The sequence below is a fragment of the Calliphora vicina genome, chromosome 4, assembly GCF_958450345.1.
Source record: "Calliphora vicina chromosome 4, idCalVici1.1, whole genome shotgun sequence".
Taxonomy (NCBI): Eukaryota; Metazoa; Arthropoda; class Insecta; order Diptera; family Calliphoridae; genus Calliphora; species Calliphora vicina.
Genome location: NC_088783.1, coordinates 97376084 through 97403712, shown reverse-complemented (window position 1 = coordinate 97403712; position 27629 = coordinate 97376084). Strand labels below are relative to the sequence as shown.

The window sequence follows — 27629 nt, the reverse complement described above, 5'->3', positions numbered from 1 at the left end:
TAAAAACCCGAAGCCCTTGTCATAAATAAATAAATATACATAGATCAGAAACTATTCTGTCATAGACCTAAGTCAGTTTACAAAAACCTAATTGTTGTAAATGTATTAATAAATAAACTATATGCATGCAAATAAAAAGGGCACAGTGTTATTATTTTTACTTTCTTTTTTTCTAGTAATGACAATGCTAATCTCCTTTAGGGGGGACGTCATATATTGCAGGTGTATTGGGACATGTATTCGATACATATGGAATTCCATGTGTATGTCAAAATTCAAGTTATACATACGATTCATAATTTCCACGCTCAAACGAACATACATATGTAATTGCATGTGACATAACATCTATTAGTTTATATGTTTGTTGTTTTTAACAATATACATATTTAAAACATTTTTCATATGGGTCACACGGTATGTATATGTTTACATGTTAATATATGTCCCAATACATGGCACAAAACACAAGCAATACATGCCGTCTGACCCCCCTTTTAGCGCAAAATATAGTAATGTGTCTGTGAATAGGATGAAAAGGGCAGTTTATAAAGAAAGAGACAAATAGAAAACTAGATTATTTTCTGTCTCGTGACGCCTCTGTATACTTTGTGGCAAACAGGCTGAGAATTCTTTAAGTTTAATTGGTACCAAGGCGAATTTATACAAGGTGGAGTCAGTCAAACAGCTGATAACTTTTTTTCGCTTTTTGATTCTAACAATTATCAAAGCTTGTTTTTATATTCTAAGTAAAATTCATTATTTTTATGATTCGGTGTGATTTAATTTATTTAAGTACCAAGTTTATGCGCACAGTGTATATGGCCAGTTACTGTTCACTGCCATTCTATGTTTATTATTGTTCTCTCATTTTTGTAATTATAATATCACTTACGGCCATTTTCACAATGTACGATTATTTCATTTTAACCGGAAAATTAACTAACTGTCGGTTTGTTTAACGGGGACCATTTAACCAATGGTTACCGATTTACGTTTCACCATCATTTGATTACTTAACCAAAGCATTCAGTAGAAAGTATGGCAATACAGCAAAAATTTACGTGCAAAATTTACTTTTCTTCGCTTTACACTTTTAAAAATTATAAATATTACAAAAATATAAATGTTTTTCCATGTTCTTTTATTATATTTCTTACAATTAAGATGCTAACCGGCGAAATTTATTCGGTTATATTTAACAGCAACTTTGTTGTTAAATAGTGTCAGTTAAGAATTAATCGTACATTGTGAAATTCATATTAGCCTAACTTGCGGTTAAAGTTCACGTTAACTTTTAATCGTACATTGTGAAAATGGCCGTTACTCTTGTAAACCCCAAGCGTACGGTACGTACTTAGAAAAAATATAAACCCCGAAGAAAAACTAAATAAAACCCCATTTTATTTTAAAACACCAAAAACTAATTTGTACTTTTATTTTTTAAACCCCGATATTTTCGAGGAAATATTTCAAGGAAACATTTTTGGTCCTTCGAACCGGATAGAAACCCCCGAGGCCTTGAGATATTTCATGAAAATATATTTATTTTCAGTGAACCGAGGATTTTTTCTCTATAACCCCAACCAAATTTGGAAATATTTTCAATTAAACCCCCCCTTATCCACAAAACCAAGGAAAAAGGTACGTTATTCAATTTAATAGTGAATATTATAAAACAAAAAGTGACAATAAAAAAGAGTTTTTATAAAAAGCAAAAGAATAACCAACAAGTTAAAAAACCCCTTGTTAAATAATTGCAATTTGCCGTCGGCAAAACACAAAAAATTTTTTTCTCTACTCAGTGCATTCTTTTTTTTCTCTCCTCACTTTTTTACCCTTGTTTTAATTTTTTTTCGCGTGTGTTTAAAAGTGATATTTTATTTACTACAAAGTGTTTTTGTTCTTTTTTAATCCCAGTTTATTTATTCTCTGTTGACTCTGCTGTTAACAAAAGCTTTAATAGTGATATGTTTTTTACTCAACTGTGTTGATATAAACGAATATAGCACAAAAGAGAATAAAGAAGAAAAACATTTACTCGCTAAATTAAATTATTTTGTGAATTTTTATTTTGTGATATTTTAATAATATTAAATAAATAATAATAAACAAGTAAGAGTGCTATATTCGGCTATGCCGAATCTTATATACCCTTCACCTTTGTTGTGGATGCATTATTATTTTTTATAATTAATATATATGTATGTACATTGCCCACTTTCAGCGTACAGCATCCTAAATTTATCAAGAACACAAAAAACAACAACAACGCCAAACGAAACAAAACACCAAAAGAAAAAACAAAAACAAAATACGCAAGCCAATGAAACCAACACACATCCAAACATACGTTTAATTGTATAAAAAACAACAACAACGCCAAAAGAAACAAAACACAAAAGAAAAACAAAATACGCAAAGCATGCACATTCAAACATACGATTTGTTGATTTTTTGTCAAAAAAACCAACACACAACCAAACAAAAGTTTAGTTGTATAAAAAACAACAACAACGCCAAAAGAAACAAAACACAAAAAAAAAACAAAATACGCAAAGCTTGCACATCCAACCATACGTTTTGTTGTTTTTTTTGTCAAAGCATGCAATACATTGTGTTTTTTGATGAAATTTTCAGAGGTTGTCTCGGATTTTTGCTCATATCTCCGTTATTTATGGACGGATTTTGCTGATTTTAAATAGCAAAATTCTCGAAAGTATGTCTGACTGATTTGTTGAAGATTTGGATCCCGGAGATATCTGGGGCCTTCAGAAAATTGATTTCAACAGACAGACAGACAGACAGACAGACAGACGGACATGGCTTAATCGACTCCGCTATCTATAAGGATCCAGAATATATATACTTTATAGGGTCGGAAATGAAAAATGTAGAAATTACAAACGGAATGACAAACTTATATATACCCTTCTCACGAAGCTGAAGGGTATAAAAATATAATTTTAATACCCAAACCCAATATAAAATGAGTGTGTGTGTTATTTATTGTAATAAAACAATAATAACATTGAAAAACGTTACAGTGCAATTGTTGGTTGTTTTTTTGCAATTGTTTTTGTGCGAATAAACCGGTTACCGTGTATATTAAACGTTTTTTATACCTTTTTTAATATTGAAAGTGCATTTACACTACAGAAAATCGTTGTTCAAAAATATTTACCCAATTTTTTGAATATTTTTATCTTGAGAAAAAACGAACGTTTAAATTCACTTTCTTATTTAATATTTTACATATTTAACCCATTATTTTTGTGGAATTTGCTTTGTGAATTCCTATTAACCCAAATATTTTTAAAATTTGTCATCTTTTTTAAGATTTTTTTTGAATTTTTTGAAACTTTTACTCGTTTTTTTTGTCGATTTTCGATTTTACTCAGTATTTCAAACCCTACAATCGTGATAAAATTAAAATTTTTAAATTATTTTACGATTAGTTTGTCTATTATTTGAAAATTTTAACAAGTTTACCCATTTTTTTTGATTACCTTTAAATTTTGTTACTCAATTTTCTTGCTTTTTTTCCGATATTATTTTACCCGATATTTTTTAAGATCAAAAATGGACATGTCCGCATTGATTCGTAATGCCGATCGTTTGGCAGAATTCGAGGCTCATATTTCAATAATACCCGTCGGCGAACATTGAATTGGTTCGTTAAGTAGTCACGAAAAGGAATTACTCCGTTTATGGGAAGCTGTTCGTTCAGCATACGTTCAGCAAATCCCACAGATTGTTGAGGTGAAGTCCAGATATATGGCTTCTTATAGTACATATACTAGTGGTATCTCCTTGATAACCACCCATTTGGACAATTTAAAAACTGCTGCTCAGGCAGAAAAGTCCATTGATCAAGGAATAAATTCAATGCCATTTGTTCATTTACCCCTATTTTCTATGGTGACTATAAGAACTGGCCTTCATTCCGAGACATGTTCTCAGCATTGTACGGCAATAACCCCCGTTTAACCCCTGTACAGAAATTGTACTATTTGCTGCAGAAAACTGCAAGAGATGTTCATGAGGTCATACAAACTGTTCCATTAACTAATGATGGCTATGCAGTGGCATGGAACAAAATGCTCTTATAAATGAACAGCTTCGAACTCTTTTGAGTATTAAACCCATTACCCAAGAAACAGGCCCGAATATTAAAAATCTGCAACGAACTCTTAATGATTGTATTACGAATCTTTCACTATTAGAAGTTACCCCGGAAATTTTTTATCACGTTATGTTAGTATATATTTGTGCTACAAAGTTACCCGAAAACACTTTGGGAACAGTCGAAGAAACTTTGTCCAAAATCTCCAAAGTGGGAGGATATGGACGCATTTTTGACAGCTCATTTCAAAACTCTTGAGTCGATTTCTGATATAAGACAGTCTAACCCAGTTCAAAATATGAACAAAACCCCTAACACATCACGAAAGAACTCGAGTTTTAATGCCCTTAAAAAATCATTAAATGACTCTAGAAAAGTTCAAAGTTTTGCGACAAAAACTAACCCTAATTCCACAGTTTGTCGTTGTTTCCTTTGTCAAGGCTCACACCCCCTAAGACTTTGTCCAATCTTCTTGAGTCAGACTGTAGATGATAGAATGTCAACCGTAAAGAGATTTAGGTGTTGTTCAAATTGTTTGGCGATTTCTCACGATTTTAAGAATTGTAGAAGTACTCAGGCTTGTTCTTTGTGTAGACAGAAGCATCACTCTTTGCTTCATAGAGATCAAAGACCGCAAGGTCAAAATTCTCAAGTTTCAACCCAACTTCCTATAGCTTCAGGTACTAATGTACCATTACAACCCCCTTATAATGTTAACCCGATTCCAGCAAGCACCCAAAATCAACCCCCTCTTAATTTTACCCCTTCAAATTCTGCAGCGGCTCAAAACGTTCATACGTACGCCGCACATTTGAGCCCTAACCCCCATTCCACAGTCCTGTTGGGCTCGGCTATTTGTATAGTCCATGTGAACGATCTCAGATTTGCGGCTCTAGCGCTAGTTGACCCTGGTTCGCAAGGCACCTTTATCTCTAGGAGATTACAAAGGAAGCTTTCTATACCAACATTTTCAGTACCATCGACAAATGTCACTGGTATTATGGATTGCTTGGCTGGAAATTCCTCTACTATGTGCGTTCTTTCTGTCGGATCCCCGATAGACCCCAGTTTCAAACTTAAAATTTGCGCATATGTAGTGTGCGGGCTATTGAAAACAAAATGTTCTATTGGTTTCAAATACTTTAATATTCAAATATGTAGGTTTTGAAAATTTTGTATTTGAAAATTTTATATTTCAATTTTTTTTCATTTGAATATTAATTTTCAAAGGAGAATATACATAGTACGTATAAAAAAAAATATATTGGAATTTTAAAACACATAAATAGCAGCTGCACATTTTTCCACTAATAAGAGGATATAATTGAAATTATCCCAATATAATTAACCCTAAGGAATAAATTGACATTTTTTGGCGGACATTTTTAGATTTTTAGTTGAGAAAAGGTAAGATGCTGTGAAATATATATGAAATAATTACTAAGGTCATTTTATTAAACATAGGCGTCAATTCACGATCCGAATAATTTTCCTGAAAATCAAGAATTTTAAGTTTAAATTAAGAAAAACCCAGCTAGCTCATCAATTCCAATAATCTTTTATATACTTAATGGAATCTGCACTTTACGCAAATCCAATCAATTTAACTTTCACCGTTATTTATAATTTTTGCAATCGCATTTGGAAATAAATTGTGGTTGCAAACATGTGAACATCTAACTGATCTCAATTTAACAGATTTAAATCCAACTCATCTTAAACTAATCTAACTTTTCTTAAACTAATCTTAAATTAATTTAACTAACTAAACCTAATTTTATCATAAATCTAACATAATTTAATGTTATTAAACTTAATCTTTCTTTAGTCAAATTTGTAATTACATCTATATAACTTAATTCTAACTTTTTCTTAAAATCAATATTAACTTAACATTTTAAATAACTAATTTGTATATTAAATTTTAATCTATTTAAACTTAAATCAACCCCAAAATAATGTAAATTTCATAAATAACAGTTTAATAATACACTTAGACATATACACTTACACTCATAAATATATTCATTCTTCATATAAATACACTTAACAAAATTTAAAAATCGGAAAATTCAAAATTTGAGAATCTAAATTTATAAAATCTATAAGTAAGAACCAAAATTCAGCATCACATCAGGCCTGTTGTCATCGTTGGATAAAATTTTGGTGAGTTTGTTTATTATCATTATTATTTAAAAATTTGAATTCTCAATTATATTAATATTTTAAATTGAATGTAAAGTTATTTTAAAGTTTGATATTCATAACATTAAATTTTAAAATATTATGTTGTTAACATTTAGAAACAACCCCTAAATTTGATTTAACATATTTCAATTTAAAATATACAATCTATATATATAAAAGAGTAACGTTACTGACTGACTGACTGATTCATCATCGCACAGCCCAAACGGCTGAAGCTAGAATCACGAAATTTTAACTGTGGGTTCCTCCCTCCCCAAAACGATCCGATAAGAAGGGATTTGGAAATTCGAACGTTTAGGGGGTAAAAACGGGTAAATTCGGTAACCTTATATCTTCAAAACTAATAAAGATACAAAAAAACTTAAAGCTGCATGTTACTCCATTTAAAAAATAAGCTGACAGGTGTTTCGTACTTTTTCGAAATTCGAAACATTTAGGGGAGAAAACGGGTAAAAACTGTATTTTGGTACTTTTTTTGCACCCTATGTATCTTTTAAACCAATAAACATAGAAACAAATTTTAAATCGTATTCTTTAATTATCAAAAAATAAAAAATATAAGTTTGGTACTTTTTGGAAATTCGAACCCTTAAGGGATAAAAATTGTGTTTATTTTTGGTACTTTTTCATAAAATATTGTTACGTTTTAACCTTTTCAAAACGCTGGTTTATTTCCTTTAAATAAACCGGATACTTTTGATTGCAAATAAAAGCCGTTTAGTAGTTTAAAAATTGTAACAACTCTTTATTTCTTTAAAATGTACAACAACAACAGAATTAAATAGCCACACAATGTTTTTTATACACGTTTATAAATTCTCAGAATTACAGACACAATTTATAATGTACACGAATTTACTTGAAACAAACACAACACACTTTAAGGCACTTAGATGATGTTTCTTCGAAAAGCGTCTCTGATCAACTCACTAACGACTGCAACCTCTGCCACTATTTATAACACTGCATTACCATCTAGAAAGCTCTTTAACTGTCAAAGTTCGAATATTCTAGATCATACGCCATCTGTGGTGTACTTTCTACAATGTTCTTTAACTGATTATTAGAACTCGAATACAGCGTAGCCAACTTACAATCAAATCAACTGAAAGCTCTTATTTAACAATGCCCACAGATATGTTACAGTTTTACAGCACTGTTACTTGAAAGCATTATGCTACTTTTAAATCAGCCGTTAAAATCGTTATATTTGAATTCAAGTGCAATTTCGTAACAATATGTTTTTCTATAATTTGACATAGGCATACGAATATTTTATTATGAGCTCCCACCACGATACAGAAATTTATTTGAATTAAATTTTACCAAAACAATGGGGATAAAAAAGGTACCAAAAAGGGGATAAAATCGGAAAAATACATTTTATTGAAATTATTAAGCCAATTTTGATAATTTTTTTAACACTGGTTCCTGGATTCATACAAAAATTAACTAACAGGGTGTTATTTGGAACTCGAGTGCCAAGGTGTATATTGGGCCAAATCCGGGTAAACAGTTTGGTACTTTTTTAAAACATATTTTTTCTTGGGCACATTAACACAGATTTTAATATTTTGAGACATGTCTGTAGCATAAACAATTTTGGCAAAATGGAATATTTTTAAAGGTCGAACTTGAGGGGTGTTCGAGGAAGAAAAGGGAAATTGGTACTTTTCTCCTAATGGTACTTTTTTAATATTTTAAATTATTGCACTTATCGACATTAAAGTTAGCTGATTTGTATCTGAGTGAAGTTTGTGTTAGGCATAGGGTATAATATTTAGGCATCAAAATGTGTGAACAGAACTATAGGTACTTTTTTGTTCTTCTAATGGTACTTTTTTGAAATTTCTATAACAATGGAACATGAAATTAAACATATATGGTCCTAAGTGAGTGAGAATTATAGGGGGAGACTTTTTGGTACTTTTTCTTTATTGGAATGGTACTTTTTGAATTTTCTATAATAATGGACCTAGAAATATGTAATTAAGCGTATATGGTCCTATGTGATTGAAAATTTAGCGGATACTTCATGGTACTTTTTCTTTATTATAATGGTACTTTTTTTAATTTTGTATAACAATGGACTTAGAAACATGAAATTAAGTATACATGGTCCTAAGTCAGTGAGAATTCTAGGGGGAGACTTTTTGGTACTTTTTCTCTATTCGAATGGTACTTTTTGTAATTTCTTCACCAATGAACCTAGAAACATGAAGTAAAGCTTATATGGACCGGAGTGAGTGGGAATCCACAAGTGCCTGATTTTTGGTACTTTTTGTATATTGTAGCGGTACTTTTTGAATTTTCTGTAATAATGGCCATCAAAATATGAAATTAATCGTATATGTTCTAAAGTGAGTGAGAATTCTAGGGATAGACTTTTTGGTACTTTTTCTTTATTCGAATGGTACTTTTTGTAATTTCTTCACCAATTAACCTAAAACCATGAAATTAAGCTTATATGGGAAACCACAAGTGGGGGATTTTTGGTACTTTTTATATATTCCAATGGTACTTTTTGAATTTTCTGTAATAATGGACATAGAAATATGAAATTAGGCGTCTATGGTCCCAAGTGAGTGAAAATTCAAGGCGCTTGGTACTTTTTCTTTGTTCTCATACGTATTTTTGTGAATTTACTATAATAATGGACCTAGCGTTTCCAAAAAACCAAAGAATTTCAAAACCGCGGTTTCGTTTTTTTTTGGGTTTTGTGATAATTTTTAAATATTAATTGTTATAGAAACAAAATTAGTTGATAATATAGGAAAGGCTATACAAATTTAAAATTAAAAATTGACGGGTTATGGTTTAGTGAATGCGAATTCAGAAGTGATAATCAATGGTACTATTTGTTTATTGCAATGGTACTTTTTGAATATTTTATAATAATTTTAAGCACACATGATTTTAAATGAATTTGAATTCACAAAAGGTGACTTTAGTGGTAACTTTCTTTTGCATTTTCTATAATAATGGACCCAGAAATATGAAATTAGACATTTACAATTAGATTCACAAAGGGAGACTTAATAGTACTATTTCATTCTTCTAATTGGGGTGGCGAAGCGCACCGGGTCTGCTAGTATACAATAATTACACTGTTACATAAAATTAGTAACATTTATAAATGTATTTATACCTACACTTCTACACTACACTAAATTAGAATAATAATTTATAAATTAAGTTATTAATTTTGATTGTTTTTAAAAATGGTTACATTTCATTTTTGTTTAATAAATATTGTTTAACTTCACATTTATATAATGTCAAATTAAAAAGTTCATTTTCATTATTTCCATGAACAGTTAGATCGCAAAAGTTAGTGTAATAGTTAGGGCTATCAAAAAGTTCTGTGATAGGATAGCATGGCTGGGAGGGTTATGATCATAGGGAAGTAAAGACATCGTCTTGCCATACTAGATATCAAACCTATTTTCTTTCTTTCTATCTATCTTTTTATTTATTTTTCGGTTAACACGGTTTCTGTTAGCTACCTTTTAAATTTAATTTTTAACGGTTTTTAACCAATTTCGAAGGAGACAAGAACATCACCCCATTAGCCCTAAGCACGGTCGGAAAATAAGGTAGCGCAGGTCTCCTGAGAAATAGGGCCATGAGGAGTATGGACCGTTACATAAATTTAATGGCGCCCAACGTGGGGCCTCAGCAAACAACAGTTTATTATTTAGCTTCTGTTAATAAAATTATTTCATATCATTTAATGCTGATGGTCACACAACAATTTTAATTGTTAACTATTTTATTAATTTCCTCACTTAACATATTGGAATTGCAGATTTTGAATAAATTTTAAACTCTGAACCAAATGTTTAATTTATTTGTTGTATATAACGTTTGTTTGAGATTTTTGGTTCTGGAAATTTTCGGGATCTTACTCACAAAATTATATACAATTTTTGGATTTTCTCTCTTACAAAATTTTCTATACTTGTTAATGATTATATACAGGATTTTTGTATTTGATATCTTTCGAATACTTACCTGTTATAAAATTTAAGTCTCTATATTTTTTTATTTCGTTTTAAGATTTTATTTTGAGATTTTTATATTTGAATAATCGATATCAATATTATACTCATCTGAAATCTTAGAATATCTTTTTTCTTTTTATACATTGGTTTGAAATTTAGCATATGTATATTGCTTTTCTATTTACATTTTTTTTGTATTACCAAACTTTTGCATGATTAACTTAGTAGTGATAATACATATATTAATTGATTTTGATATTGAAATTAGATATTGAATTGTACAATGCCTATAACTAGAATACAAATCAGGGTGAACATGTACGTTCGACAAGACGAAATGCTTCAGCTCGTACTCGGGATGATAGTTCACATTCACAACCTGACAATGACTCTCGGACAAGACAATTAATAAATGACAGTTGGGGATCTTTTCGTAATGAAATAATGAGTTTCATTACTAATGAAATGAGAACCTTGGTTCAAAATATAAATATTCAATCTACTTCAAACCAACCTCGTCCAGCGGAAGATTTTCCAAATATTTCCCCAAGATCATTTCGACAAAATAACAATTCTTAACCAGAACCATTTTTGGCAGATAAAGTTCTGAATATTATTAGAAATTGGAAGATAAAATTTACCGGTCACGAAAACCAAATGTCAGTAGACGAATTTATTTATCGTGTGAATATACTGACAACAAATAACCTTAGAGGAGATTTTGAAATTTTATGTAAGCATGCTCATAGTCTTTTTGAAGGTAAAGCGCTTGAGTGGTACTGGCTATACCATAGACAGACTAATGACATCGATTGGTTTTCACTGACTAATGCATTATGGATTCAATATAAAGAAGACTACGACGACGCAAGCAGAAAAACAATGAAAATTTCGACGAGTATTTTGACGCTATTTCGGCTATGACTGACCAAACTTAAGACTCCAATTTCGGATAGAGATCTTTGTGAGACAGTCATTAGAAATTTGAAGAATGAAATACGACACGAACTTCCACATTTGGAAATTAACAATGGCCCATAATCATAGTCAGAAATAAAGAATACTTTAAGAGAATTAAACTCGACTTTACTCAAGAGTGGACTTTAGGTCTATCATAGACAAGTTAAAGTATACTTCTGACGTTGAAGTCGACTTTAAATATAAAACTAGCTGAAGCTGTTATTAACTCGTTTAACAACAGCATCAGCTGTTCTTCACCAAGTAAAAAATGTTTAAAGTAAAAAATGTTTAAGTTACAAGATATTGGTAGAGATTTTGCAATTATTGAACAGTTATCAATAAAATTAGTACCAAAATATTCTAATTATGATATTCATCTTATATACATATTTCATTTTCTACATTTGCGGTGACACCCAGTAAAGTCGGTTCAATTTAAAACATACTTTAATTTTGACTATAGTTGTTTCTAAAAAGAACCGACTTTAGTGTTTGACTATGATTATGGGACAATGTATTCCAACTTCGGCGTGAAGTAAGGAAACATGAGAAGTTCATGAAGGATCTTCATAAATATGAAACTAGAAAAACAAATAAAGGTCATATTTCAGAGATGACTAATGACGACATTGACTTTGAAAATTTAGAAGACAGATCTGATGAAATTTGTACTGTACATCAAAATTTTACATGTTGGAACTGTGATAAATTGGGACACACGTATTTTGATTGCTTAGAACCTAGACATATATTTTGTTACGGTTGCGTTGCCAAGAACATTTATAGACCAAATTGTCCCAAATGTTTTAAAAAGTTGGGAAACTGACAGAAGGATGTTCGACGGACGTTTTAAGGACATCCGATACTGTAGGACATAAAAACTCGGAACCGACAGAGACTGAAAATGACAGACATGTTGACAATACTAACAAAGTAAAGCCTTCTCACCCGTTAATGAAACCTTATCATATTCGATTAGCCGAATATAAGAAAGCTCGAGCTAGAATATTTGGTGAGGATAGAAAAATAAGTAGGTTTTCCAAGCGTATTCGTGAGTTCTATCGAAAGTTAAAATTATTTAATAATACTGTAATTTCTCCGATCATATCTCAAGAACAAGATAGTAGACCATATATTAACCTTAAAGTTAATAATATGGTATATGTATGGTATAACCTTAAAGTTAATAATAGTTTTTAGGTTAGACAACATTATTGCAACGTTTCCGAATTCCGAAATATAAGGTTTGGGATAAAACACCGGTATTATCCAATTTCTCCAGCCGTCGAGAAACAACTTTGCGGTGTCATTGAAGAAGCTCCAAATTCTCCATGGTCATCTCCCACCGTTGTTGTTGTCAGACCAGGTAAAGTAAGAATGTGTGTTGACAGTAGGAAATTGAACTCCGTGACAATAAAGGACGCATACCCAATACCAAATATAGACGGACTTATAGCGAGACTTCCTCCAGTTCATTGCATTTCAAAGATTGATTTGAAAGATGCATTTTTTCAAATTAAACTGGACGAAAACTCGAGACCGAAGACAGCTTTTACAATCCCTAATCGGCCATTGTATCAATTTACAAGAATGCCGTTTGGACTTTGTAACGCACCACAAACGTTGTGCCGACTAATGGACATGGTCATTCCGTACAATTTAAAAACTCATGTTTTTGTTTACCTAGATGACTTATTAGTAGTATCACAGACTTTTGACGAACATTTAACACACTTAATGGAAGTGGCAACAAATTTACGAGGCTCAGCGAAACTATACTATAACAGAACTCGAGTATTTAACTGTAGTAATGGCAGTAAAAAAGTTCCGTTCTTATATCGAAGGTCAAGAATTTAAGATTGTAACAGATCATGCTAGTTTGAAGTGGTAAATGAACCAGCGGGACTTATCAGGTCGTTTAGCTAGATGGTCCATGAAATTGCAAGTTTTTAATTTTGATATAGAACATCGTAGTGGCAAGGAAAATGTAGTACCTGATGCTTTGTCTAGAGCACATGAAGGAGAGGTATTAGTAGATGCAACCGATTTAGATAATCTTCCGGCAATAGATCTTGACTCCGACGCTTTTAGAACTGAGGAATATACAAAATTACGTGAAGAATTTAAAAATTCTGGTTTAGTTGACTTTAAAGTTATCGACGGTTTTATTTACAAAAGGACAGAATTTTCATCTGGTGAAACTGACGAATCTAACTTATGGAAATTGTACGTACCGACAGAATTGAGACACGACGTGATTTAGTCTGCACATGACACTACGAACTCATCGCATGGAGGCATCGCTAAAACATTGGAACGAATACGACGATACTTTTATTGGCCAAGACTAGTTACTGATGTAAAAGATTACATCCAAAATTGTGAGTTATGCAAAACCTCTAAAGCGCCGACAGCTATTATGAGACCTCCTTTAGGACAAATGTTACAAACTGAACGACCCTTTCAGAGAATTTACGTAGACTTAATTGGACCTTTTCCCAGTACCAAGAAAGGACACATCGGACTATTGATAGTACTTGATCACTTTTCAAAATTTACGTTTCTTAAACCACTTAAGAAATTTGTATCAAAAGATATAATAAATTATTTGCGTAATGAAATTTTTATGTGTTATGGAGTACCGGAAATTTTAGTGTCTGATAACGGATCGCAATTTAAGAGTAGAGAATTTGAGAATTTTTTACAAAATTTGGTGTTCAACATATGGTTACTGCAGTATATAGCCCACAGGCAAACGCAAGTGAGCGCGTAAACCGCTGTATAAATGTGGCTTTACGATCATACATCCGGAAGGATCAACGTGAGTGGGATGCATACACTGATAGTATAAACTGTTCTCTTAGAAATAGTATTCACCAACCAATCGGAAGAACTCCATACCAGGTAGTATTCGGACAGACAATGTTGACTAACGGGATAAAGTTAAGGACTATATTAAGAAGTCTTACGACAAAAATGTACGAACTTATAATTTACGTTCTCGAACAAAAGACTTTACTGTAGGACAGACTGTAATAAGACGTAATTTTGCGCAAAGTTCTAAAATAAATAATTTCAATTCAAAACTTGCCCCTGTAGGTATTTGAGCCAAAGTTTTTCGCAAGATCGGACATTTAAATTACGAATTACAAGACTTAGACAATGGAAACATTGACCACGGCAAGGACATATGGACTTAAAAATTTAATTTTATACATATTTATATCCCTTTACAGATCCAGTTATCGATATGCTTGTGCATATCGGGAAGCTGTATAAAATCTACAAGTAAGAACCAAAATTCAGCATCACATCAGGCCTGTTGTCATCGTTGGATAACATTTTGGTGAGTTTGTTTATTACCATTATTATTTAAAAATTTGAATTCTCAATTATATTGATATTTTAAATTTAATGTAAAGTTATTTTAAAGTTTGATATTCATAACATTAAATTTTAAAATATTATGTTGTTAACATTTAGAAACAACCCCAAAATTTGATTTAACATATTTCAATTTAAAATATACAATAATTACACAGTTACATAAAATATATAGTCATTTATAAATATATTTATACCTACACTACTACACTACACTAAATTAGAATAATAATTTATAAATTAAGTTATTAATTTTGATTGTTTTTAAAAATGGTTACTTTTCATTTTTGTTTAATAAATATTGCTTAACAACACATTTATATAATGTCAAATTAAAGAGTTCATTTTCATTATTTCCAGTTAGATCGCAAAAGTTAGTGTAATAGTTAGGGCTACCAAAAAGTTCTGTGATAGGATAGCATGGCTGGGAGGGTTATGATCATAGGGAAGTAAAGACATCGTCTTCCCATACTAGATATCAAACCTATTTTCTTTTTTTCTATCTATCTTTTTATTTATTTTTCGGTTAACACGGTTTCTGTTAGCTACCTTTTAAATTTAATTTTTAACGGTTTTTAACCAATTTCTAAGGAGACAAGAACACCACCCCATTAGCCCTGAGCACGGTCGTGGAAAAGGAAGAAATTTGTGAGGAGCTTTACCGGACTACTACTTATAGAAACCCCGATGGTCGCTAGTAGTTTTACTCCCTTTTCGTCGAGAATCTTATAATGAAGTGACATTAGGAGATTCTCGACATAATGCTTTGTCCCAGTTCATGAGAAATGAAACTCGACTTTTAAAAAACCTCGAATTGAAACAGTATGACACTGTGATTAGGGAGTATTTTGAATTGGGACATATCAAAGCAGTTAATCCCTCTGATTCAAAAGCGACTAGTTATTATTTACCGCATCATGCAGTACTTAAACCCGATAGTTTGACCACCAAACTCCGTGTGGTATTTAACGCCTCAAACCCATCCTCCAATGGCGTAAGCCTTAATAATATTTTATACCCCGGTCCTGTTATACAGGCAGACCTTACGGTCTTAATACTCCAATGGCGACTCTTGCGTTACGTTTTTAACGCTGACATTGAGAAAATGTATCGCCAAATTTTAATTCATCCCGAACAAACACAATTTCAGCGGATTCTTTACCGCAATAATCCCGAAGCTGATACAAAGGACTATGAGTTAAATACAGTCATATTCGGAGTGAATTGTGCACCGTATTTAGCGATTCGTACTCTTTTACAATTGGCCAACGATTGTGAACCCCAAAGTTCATTAGGATCTCAAATTTTGAAAACCAAAATGTATGTCGATGACGTACTTGCTGGCTCTCATGAGCTAGAAGACGCTTTTGAGAGACGTATTGAACTCACCCATGTTCTAGAATCGGCTGGTTTCGTTTTACGAAAATGGACTGCCAATCGGTGTGCAAGAGACGAAAATAGTCGTATACACTGAGGATTTTTATAGAAAAATCTCTCAATACCTAAATGATAATAAAAAGAATTTTTATACCTATCAACTGAAAAGTAGTAAAGGGTTGACAGTTGTCATTAAAGGCATATAGACCAGTGTTGAGACTAATGATATCAAGGAGGCCCTGCAAGAATTGGGCTACGAAATAAGAGCTGTAGTTAATATATTTAACAAAGATAAAATTCCTCAGCCAATGTTTAGAGTAGAGTTGGAGCCAGAAAATAAAGAAAAAAAAGAAAATAAATTGAGGGGAAATGAAACTCACCCAATTTACTCAACACGATATCTGTTAAATCGTAGAATAACCATTGAAGAGCCTCTTAAAAGAAATCGTCCTGTTCAATGTGGCAATTGGTCTCAGAAGAAAATGTGGTAACTGTGGTGGCGATCATTCAGCCAACTACCGTGGGTGCCCAGTTTATAAGGAGTTATTGAACAGATTAAGAGAGAGGCAAAAGCTAATAAGAGGGAAAACATCTGAAGTGCCAGGTTACAATTTTGAAAACACCTATCCACCAGTTAATTCTGAAGTTCCGCTATTGAACAAACAAGCAGCCTCAACACAATTAAATTCACAGTCCACTCAAATTGATCAGCCTAAGAATGTAGCAGGTTCTTATGCCAATGTTTTGAGAACGGGTTGCCAGCAACCTGATGTTCCCCAAAATACGGGGGGGTTGGAAGCACTTATGCACGCGCTTACCCAGAATATTACCTCTCTTAATCAGAATATGACAAACTTTATGTCATCCATGCACAGTGTTGCAAAAACTTTAAGACCATATCCCACCAGATTGCACTTAAAATAAAGCCAGAAACCACTAAATCTTTAAATAAAAGCACTGATTAAAACAGCAAAATTTTTATTTAACGATTTATGAAGCAAAACTGCTTTAAAAACAAGAATAATTAAATTTTAAATTAAAATGTGTGCCAAAACCTTTACATACTGAAATTAATTAAGATCAATCCATTAGAAATTATCATTTTGAGTATATTTCTGAGGTACCAATTAAAGTTAAAAACTTTCTTGAGACTTCAAATTCGTAACAGCACTTTTCATGGCGACGAAGGCCATGATTAAATTAAAATACATATGTACATTTTGCAAACAAGTTCTTTACTTTGATTGTACAATTACTAAAAACTCGCTCCACATTTAACCATGGCATACAAATAATTTGCAAAGTAATTCAGCTAGTTTTATTTACTGCGGAATCCTGATACTGCAAAAGCTTAACCCAAAACGATGCAGTATTTGAAAGATTTGTCCACCTAAGTAATAATGTAGAATCATGGCTGAGTCCAAAGTTATATTCATTTGAATTTAAAAAAAGCGATTTTTCGCAATTTTATTGGGAAAAAAGTACTTTTATTCTTTTCAAGTTATCTAAAAAATTTCTAACAGGATGTATAATGAATTTGTACTTTTTGAAAAGCTAACTTTACGCCAAATACTCTAAATGAAAAAAACATTTATAATTTTTGATACCGACGGGATCAGGTCCATTCAAAAAATGCCTATTTTTTATGTAAAATTCAACTTTAGGGCAAAAATTCTCAAATCGCATACTCGATATCAAAATGTAGTAACCTATTTTAGATGGCCCAATAAGTTCTTAATTATCTTGTAAAGGGTTCCGATAACCCCGCCCCTATTATGGATATTATAGCCAAAAAACGAAAAAATCCCATTTTTGGGATTTTTCATGATTTTTTTGGGAATTGCGGGATACTTGATTACAAATTTCAAAATTTGTTTTTACTTTTCCATTTTAAATAGAAAAATCTACAGAACTGTGAAATTTCATTAAAAAATATTCATAAATAAAAATTTTATTTCAATTTGAAAAATTTTTATTTATTTTGAAAAATTTGTATAAATTCAATAAAATGCATTTTTTGTATTATTTTTCAAAAAAGTATTCCATGAATTTTTTAATTGTCAAAATGTATATACATTTTTGAAAAGTAGACAAAATCCTCTATCCATTGATATATAACATGTCTACCTTATGTTTTTTACGTGTCAAATAAATTAGGGAAAACTTAACAACTCGCTGAGAATTTAACGAAGAAATAGGATCATTTTAAAAATTGAACATACCCGAGGTGTCCTACTTTGGGAACCCCTGGTCCCGCTCCTGGTGGGGTCATGAGGTCCAAATTCAAAACATAAACTCGACTACACTTCCTCTTTGTGAAATTTCATTCAAATCGGCGTAAGGGTTTAGAAGTTACAGATTTATTTCCCTCTTTTTTTTATTCTCATACCACTGTGGGTCGCTTTCTGGCATGTGGCGACTATAATGCCAAACACACTTACTGGGGCTCTCGACTAATGAATCCCAGAGGTAGACAGCTTTATAAAGCATTAGTTAATCGCAAAAATGGCCTAGATATTGTGTCCCCTGGACAACCAACATACTGGCCTGCTCATGCTAAAAAAATTCCTGATCTCATAGACTTTGCCATAACAAAAAATATTAATCGAAATTCAATATCTACAGAAATGTCATATGATTTATCTTCTGATCATTCCCCAATTATAGTATCTTATTACGGGAGGATTAAAATTTAAAAATTTCATACTGAAACATATTACTTTAAAACAAATTGGCTTAAATATAAAAAATATATAAGCAGTCATATCCACACAGATCTTTGTACTCAGTGTGAGGATGATGTATGTAGATAAAAGTGTCAATGACTTAACGTCATTAATTGTATCGGCTCTAAATCATTCAAAGAGTCAAATATTTCCTAAAACTGATATGCACATTTCCAACTCAGATATTGAACGACTTCTTTTAGAAAAGAGAAAACTCAGAAGAGAATGGCAACAAAATAGATCACCTGCTGCAAAGCAGAGGCTGTCTGCTGCTAGTAAAAACCTGAAAAAAGCCCTTCAATTAGAGGAGGATCGCAGAAATATAAATTACATTAAAAATTTGACAAATACCGAACACACAAATTTTTCACTTTTAAAGCAACAAAAAATATCAAGCCACCGGTAGAGGGGCAAAGCCCTTTAAGGAAAGCTAATGGTACCTGGGCTCGCAGCACGGAGGAAAAGCCTAAAATATTTGCCGATCACTTAAGTACAGTCTTTCAACCAAACTCGCCAACAACTGTTTTTGAACTTGAAAAGCCACCAGTGTCAACATTATCTAATGATGACATCTATCTATATATATAAAAGTGAATGTGTGTTTATATGTATATTAGAGTGACAATCAGTTGTATGGAAAAAATTGTTTGTTAAAATTTTGAAGAGTGCCGGGTGGAATATTGTGACACTAGGCCTAAAAGTTAAGTGCTGAAAATTTGAGCCAAATCGAGCAACGATTTCTGGACGCGCATCGAGGTCAAAGTTCAGATATATGCAAAATTTTACTATTTATATGGAATAAATAGGTGAAACTCGTTAAATTTCTGCATTGTTTTCTAGAAATGTATAGATTTATTTATATTAACGAATATTACATTAAAAATTTTTTTTCGAAGTTAACCCTGCATCTCCTTTGAGTCAAAATGACCCAAAAACTGTATTATCGCCAAAATTCAGAAAAAATGCAAATTTTTCAGATATTTTAAAAATTTTGCTACTAAATAAATAATTTTGCAATTGAATGCAAAAGAATCGAAATGTGTACGTAATTATCGCTGTAATGAGATATAAATGACAAAATTTGGTTAAAAAATGTTAAAGTTATTACAAATTTGCCAGACCATTAACGTGTTTCAGGCCACTTGAACAAAAAATTTAGGAAAAAAAATTAACATATTTCGAGAAAAATTAAAAATATAAGCTAATTTTTATTTAAAATATATCCGTATTTACTTGTGTATATGTTTTTGTCTTCATAGGATACCGTTAACCTATTCACAGGTATGTCCAAAAAAATTATTTTTTTTAACGGCTGTTTCAAATCTCCATTTTCAAATTTTTAAAAATTTTCTTAAACAAATTTCAGAATTTTTTGATCATCACATTGGTTTCATTAAAATCGGCCCAAAAATATATAACATTTCGCTATCTTTTCTTTAGAAATTCCAAATATTGAAACATTTGACCTATGACCTTCACGATTTAAGGTTATCGTTTTCCGATTTTAGTAAAACTTTCAGACCATAATTAAAATTACCAGGATTATAATATTATGAATAAGTTTTACTTAAATGGGCTCATTCGCCTAAATATGGGCAAAAAATTTGTTTTTCTTGAAAATCGCAAAATTTAAATCGCATGTACGGAAAAACTGTAAGGGCCATTATTACAACTTGCCTCTAATGTTCTTAATAGCAAAAGGTAACTTTAATTAAAGTGAGGAATAAAGTGACCATTAAAATTTTTCGTTATTACAACTTCCTTGTAAAATAAAATAATTTTTTTCTAAAATATGGCAATACCAGTGAAAAAAAACGATTACTTTTGACAAATTACTGACAGGAAACAGTAAATTGTTTGTGTTTGTGAAAAAAAATTCAAAAATAAGAATTACAAAATAAAAAATGTCGATGGCAAATAAAGAAGCAAGAAAGCGGGCCAAAAACTATAGTGATGAAGAAGAACTTGTAGAACTAGTGGAAGCTTACAAGCACCTAATCGAAAATAAAAAATCGGACGCCGTAGTTTGGAAGCAGAAGGAAGAGGCATGGGCTAAAATAGAAGAGAAGTTTTCAGCAGCAACTGGCTCGAACAGACCTTGGAAGTCACTCCGTGACAAGTATGAATTTATAAAACGAAAGTCCAAGACGAAGTTATCTAACCAGACTGTGTCCTCGAAAATAGCTGCCATGCTGGGAGATTCGGCCACTGGATTAGAAAACAATTACGATAGTGACTTTAGTAAGTATATATCGCTCATTTGCTGCAACAACGTAGTAATTCAAAAAAGTCTTTTCGAGAAAAACGGCTTTGAATGTTTTATGACATTTTACTATTTCTTAAATAAATTTTCAATAAATCATGCGATTTCAGAAATAAAACCTTTTTACTTGTCAAATATACGAGAAAATATGCATTTTAGTTTTGATGTTTACAACAACAAAAAACTCTCACACAAAAAATAATTGACTTTTTTGAAAACGAGAAGTCTATGAGCACTGAAGATGTATGTTTTATAGATACATACATATATTTATTGCCAGTTTTTTAATGTATTTACATTGTACATGTGTGTATTGTTGTAATATTTCAGTTTATTAAAGAAATTGTTTGCGTAGATGAAAATACTGACTGGTCAAACTGGACGCCAACAAGCTTAAAGCAAGCAAAATCTAAAGAGCTAGTAGTAGGCGGTAAGAGTAAAATAAATTTAGAAGTTAACGAGAAGTCTATGAGCACTGAAGATGTATGTATGTTTTATAGATATATTTATTGATAGTTTTTTTTTTATATAGAATCGTTTTTTTTTTGGAAATAATTGGGTATCTCATGAACTATTGGAGATATCACAATAGTTAGGTGTTTTCGAGTTGAATTATAGTTGTACAGCTTCCTAGGCGGAAGATATGGGACCTCGGGTCCCACAGTTTTGAAAAACAATCGCCAAAAATTCTTTTATGATTCGAATGAACTGAAAATGTGAATAGTCCTTGAGAAGATCTACAAATACATTTACATGTGCAGGTTATCTCTTTTAGTTCAAGAGATATTTAGGTTTATTAATTTTTTTTTTTTTAATTTTGCTCGATCTTTTTGGATATGGCGGGCCTACAGAAATTTTATTTAAAACTATCAACTATATTTGCTATAAAATTCTGAATAAAATGAAAGCTACCTCGTCCCTCTAAAAATTTACACACATCCAAAGATGGACGAAGTAAAAAGGGCCGTATTTCTTAAGTTTTTTCCCAAAAAAGTCCATATTTTTTCTTTTGTAAAAAAAAGTTCTTCGGGACTATATATAACTTTTATAGGATTCGAAAAGAAAACTTAATGCAAAAGCGTGTAATGTTAAATTTGGCTCACTTAAGCGGACATAGTCCCCTCAGACGTATCCAAACTTGACCAATTTTGAAAAAAAAAATTTTCCAGAGTTGGGGGTAGTGCATTAAATATTTAGTGCACTAAGGTTTCCACTAAATCCCACTATAGTGTCAACATTTTGATTTTCCACTATTTTTCATCACTATAGTGGTAGTGAAAAATATTTTAACTACCACTAAAAAATTAGTGGTAGTGAAACATTTTAACTACCATTAAAAAAATTAGTGGTAGTGAAAATTTTTCCACTACCACTAAATATTAGTGGTAGTGAAAATTTTGCACTACAATAAAATAGTGCAAATTTTTGACAGTCACTACATGAAAGCTTTAGTTATATTATATGCACTAAAATCTCAAAAAATAGTGTTTATAGAAATACTCCAAACAAATTGAAAATATAGTCAAAATATTTCCATTTTATTATTTTTTATTGTATAAAAAAAATAAAATAAAATTTTAAGTAAAATAATAAATAATTCAATTCGAAAACAGCTCAACTCGAATCTTGTGAAATTTTGTTACGATATCTCCAATAGTTAATGAGGTACCGAATTATTTCCAAAAAAAACTTTTCTTAACCACTGTGTATATTTACATTGATTGTAATTTTTCAGTTTGGTAAAGAGATTGTTTGCAGAGAGGAAAAGACAGACTGGTCAAACTGGACGCCAACAAGATTAAAGCAAGCAAAATCAAAAGAGCTAGTAGTAGGCGGTAAGAGGAAGAGAAATCTAGAAGACGAAAGGATTCAGTTGACAATACTCCAACAACAATTTTATAGAGACGAAAATACTCGTGCCCAGGAGAAGCATGAACAGGAGGTCTTGTCGCTAAAATTAAAAAATGAAATGCTGCAGCTGGAACTAGCTGAAAAAAAAAACAAAACCTTGCGAACATATACTTTTATATTATTTTTTAACTAAAATGTGAATTTTTGTTTAGTTGTTTTTAATGTTAATTTTTTATTTTTTTGTTATTGTTATGTAGTTTTTAATTTTTTGAAATGTAATTCGTTCTTTGTTTTTATAAATTTTTTTTTTGCAATGTATTAATAACTAGTCGCTCGGTGAATTTTGTACAAGACTGAAAATAAAATAAGAAAATATGTTATGAAAATATGTTTTTTTGTTGTAGATTAGTAATTAGTCCAAATAAAAAGTTGTGAACTTACTTTGCAAAGTAGTTTTCTATTAAATTAGTTCTTGCCGCTGAATTATAATTATTTAAAATGTTGTTTTGTCCTATGATGTTATCTACCAACAATTCTTCTGGGGATTCCAATAATTCCTCTGTTGATGGAAGTGGGTCTTTTGCAATAATAGTAATATTGTGGAGTACAGCACATGCCACAATAACAGCCATTTTAGTCTTGTTTACCAGTCGCAAACCATTTGATAATACTGGGAAACGTCTCTTCCAAACTCCAAAACATCTCTCAATCGTATTACGCGTACGAATTTGAGATTCATTATAAAGATTTTCTGGTCTTGTATGTGGATTCTGCAAGGGGGTCATCATATATTTGCATTGCTTATATCCAGAATCACCTAAAATAACGCAATTTTGAAATTGATCGTCTTCCATGCGAAATTTTAATCGAATATTTTTAAATATATTGCTATCGTGTGCTGATCCAGGCCACCTAGCAACCAAATCTTGGAACATTAGTTTAGCATTGCACACTGCTTGAACGTTGAAGGAAAAATAACCTTTTCTGTTGCGGAAAATTTATCCGGTGTTTCCTCCTGGCGATTGAATACGGATGTGGGTGCAATCGATGGCACCGATAACTTTCGGGAATTTTGCAATTGTAAAGAAATCTTCCACTGTTTGCTGCATTTCTCTTGTATCGGAAGGGAATTTGATATATTCTTTCGACAAGCCAGCCAAAGCGCATGATGTTTCTTTAACTATACGACTGGCTGTAGACACGCTAACACCACAAAAATCACCCACTGTAATCAAGAAATTTCCACTTGCGTAAAACCTTAGCGTTATTAATAACTTAGTCTGAGGTGATACGGAATAATGCCTGGAAGAAAATGTATTAATTAGTACACAAATTATATATATATACATATATGTATATAAACAAACCTCTGGCTCCTTGACTGTAAAAAGTGGCAAATTTTTTCTAAAATATATTGGAATGTATGCTTCGATAATCGAAATCTTTGCACAAATTCAGCTTCGTTGTAATAGTTAATATAGTCCACTTGCTCGCGAATTTTTTTTGGAGCTCTACTTTGAGGCTAACTGTATTCAAAAATATTCTCCAGGTTATTAATATAAATCAATCGTCTGCTTTCCATTTTTGTTTATCAAATTATTTATTGGCAAAACAAAATTAAAATTAATTTATTTTTCATGAAGTTGACATTTTTTCCAGAACATATGGCAACTTCAAATACATAAACCTCACTATAAAATTTAAAGGCAAGATGATCTTCCCTTTAGTTTATCGGTCAGTTTTAGCTTAAAGTAAACTTATAATAACCAAATACTTATCTGTCCGATAACATCATACCTTTAACTATTGCCAAGTTGTAATAATGGGCCTAAGAGGTATTGACATAATTTTTTCATATTTTTATTCCCTATTTTGATCTCAATAAATCCCAATGTGATGATCAAAAAATTCTGAAATTTGTTTATGAAAATTTTTAAAAATTTCAAAATGGAGATTTGAAACAGCCGTTAAAAAAAATAATTTTTTTGGCCATACCTGTGAATAGGTTAACGGTATCCTACGAAGACAAAAGCATATACACAAGTAAATACGGATATATTTTAAATAAAAATTAGCTTATATTTTAATTTTTCTCGAAATATGTTAATTTTTTTCCTAAATTTTTTGTTCAAGTGGCCTGAAACACGTTTATGGTCTGGCGAATTTGTAATAACTTTAACATTTTTTAACCAAATTTTGTCATTTATATCTCATTACAGCGATAATTACGTACACATTTCGATTCTTTTGCATTCAATTGCAAAATTATTTATTTAGTAGCAAAATTTTTAAAATATATGAAAAATTTGACTTTTTTCCGAATTTTGGCGATAATACAGTTTTTGGGTCATTTTGACCCAAAGGAGTGCAGGGTTAACTTCGAAAATATTTGTTTTATGTAATATTCGTTAATATAAATAAATCTATACATTTCTAGAAAACAATGCAGAAATTTAACGAGTTACACCTATTTATTCCATATAAATAGTATAATTTTGCATATATCTGAACTTTGACCTCGATGCGCGTCCAGAAATCGTTGTCCGATTTGGCCCAAATTTTCAGCACTTAACATATATGCCTAGTGTCACAATATTCTCTAATGTATATATATACATTTCTTGGTTAGACGTCTATAGACGGCTAAACGGCTAACCAGATTTGCTTGAAATTTTGAGTGTATGTTTTTATATATCTGGAAGGAACAATATGATACTTTTTCTTTTGAATTTTCAAGTGGGCGTGGTACCTCCCATACAAAGTTAATATTAAATATCAAATATTTTGGAAACTATAATAGCTATAGTCATCAAAGTTTGCATGAGCAATACCACCGTTTGTATAAATATTTGAGGCCAAAATGAGAGTAGAAGCCACAGAGGGCGTGGAACCTCCCATATGATGATAATTAAAAAATCTATTATATGGGATACAATAAGAGATAGAGTCCATAAATTTTGCACGGTTATTCTATCATTAATATTAATAGTTAGGACAAGAATGGGAGGATTAACAATAGTGGGCGTGGCACATCCCATACAAACTAAATACTAAAAATCATATATATGTCAATAATTTTGATATGTAAAAAAAAATGGGCAAACTAGCAAAAGTGGGCGTGGCGGCTTTCATAGATATAATGACAAATTATATATAGGGAAAGCTATAGCAGCTATCAATGTTAATTTTTAGTACAGAAGTGCAAACAATATTAAGTAAATGTTAAAATTTGTATACATTTGAAACCCTTATATATATATATATATATATATATATATATATAAAGTCAATGTGTGTTTGTTTGTATGATTGTTTGCGTATTTGTAATGGCACTCGATCGGAGCGACCTTAATAACTGGGAATTATAACTTCGGAAATGCCATTTGATTTTATTCGATTGCAGTTTCATATTTGCTTAGTATTTGCAATGATAATTGATAAAGCTCAATATCAGTCTTTGCAAGTTTTCGGACTTAATCAAGAAAATCCATGTTTTTCACATGAACAGAAACTAATTTTAGATAGACTAAATATATTGTAAATCTTTACGGTACGGGTAGCGAAGCACACCGGGTTTTAGCTAGTATTAGATATAAGCCCAGAAGACATTAACGAAGTAATCAATGATAATATAATATTAAAAAAATCGCCTGGAAATGATTCTGTTACACCTACTATGATTAAAAACCTACCGAGTGTGGCAATAATTGTGCTGTCTACAATATTTAATGCGATCTTTAAACATGGAGTTTTTCCAACAAATTGGAAAACTTCTCAGATAATAATGATACCAAAGCCAGGTAAGGACTTGACCGTACCATCCTCCTATAGACCAATAAGCTGAGAAAATGAGAAAAATATAATCCCAGTTCATCAATTTGGTTTCCGGGAACGCCACGGAACAATCGGACAAGTCAATCGTATAACCGGAGAGATAAGAAAATCCTTTGAATTAAAGAAATATTGTTCAGCTATATTTTTGGATGTCGCTCAAGCCTTCGACAAAGTATGGCACAAAGGCCTAGTATATAAAATAAAATGTTTGCTGCCACTCATCTACTCATAAACTATTGGAATCTTATCTATCGGACCGTATATTTACAGTTAAGTACAGAGCAGGAGTACCACAAGGAAGTGTTCAGAGGTGTAAATCTATTTGATTTACACCTCTGATTTGCCTACGAGCGATGAATTGACTATTTCTATATTTGCTGATGACACCGCAATCATTAGCTCGCATGAAAACCCATATATAGCATCTAGTATACTTATGGCTACTTAAGATGTGTGGAAACATGGTTAAACAGATGGAGAATACGTGTAAATGAGTTAAAAAGCAAACATGTTACGTTCACACTGAGGAGGGGATGCTGTCCACCTGTCACACTTAACAATGTTAATATACCTCAGTCCGATTATGTTACATACCTTGGTATTCACTTAGATAGAAGACTTACTTAGCGCCGTCATATAGAAACCAAGAGACTTCACATGAAGTTAAAAGCATCTAGCCTTCACTGGTTAAAAAGTGACCAATCAAAGTTAAGTCTGGACTATAAAGTCACCCTGTATAAAATAATTTTAAAACCACTTTGGACATATGGAATCCAATTGTGGGGAACGGCCAGTAATTCCAGTATTGAGCTTATACAGAGGGCCCAGTCGAAAATTCTTAGGACCATGACGGGTGCACCATGGTACATAAGAAATGAAAACATCCACAGAGACTT

At 31.5% G+C, this 27629-nt stretch overlaps 1 protein-coding gene across 1 annotated transcript; it reads left to right on the top strand.

Moving 5' to 3' along the window:
• The first annotated feature begins 20689 nt into the window (after positions 1–20689).
• Positions 20690–23092, top strand: LOC135958601 (uncharacterized). Its single transcript, XM_065509497.1, has 3 exons — positions 20690–21061; positions 21379–21531; positions 22784–23092. The coding sequence occupies exons 1-3, from the start codon at positions 20690–20692 to the stop codon at positions 23090–23092; spliced, it is 834 nt and encodes a 277-aa protein (XP_065365569.1).
• Positions 23093–27629: the final 4537 nt, after the last annotated feature.

What these genes read in the sequence shown, in the direction of transcription:
- LOC135958601 (XM_065509497.1), top strand. Translation starts at nt 20,690, where the DNA reads ATGTCGATGGCAAATAAAGAAGCAAGAAAGCGGGCCAAAAACTATAGT. An exon ending in TCATTTGCTGCAACAACGTA is followed by an intron (nt 21,062 to 21,378) that starts GTAATTCAAAAA and finishes GTAATATTTCAG; the next exon opens with TTTATTAAAGAAATTGTTTG. An exon ending in AGTCTATGAGCACTGAAGAT is followed by an intron (nt 21,532 to 22,783) that starts GTATGTATGTTT and finishes GTAATTTTTCAG; the next exon opens with TTTGGTAAAGAGATTGTTTG.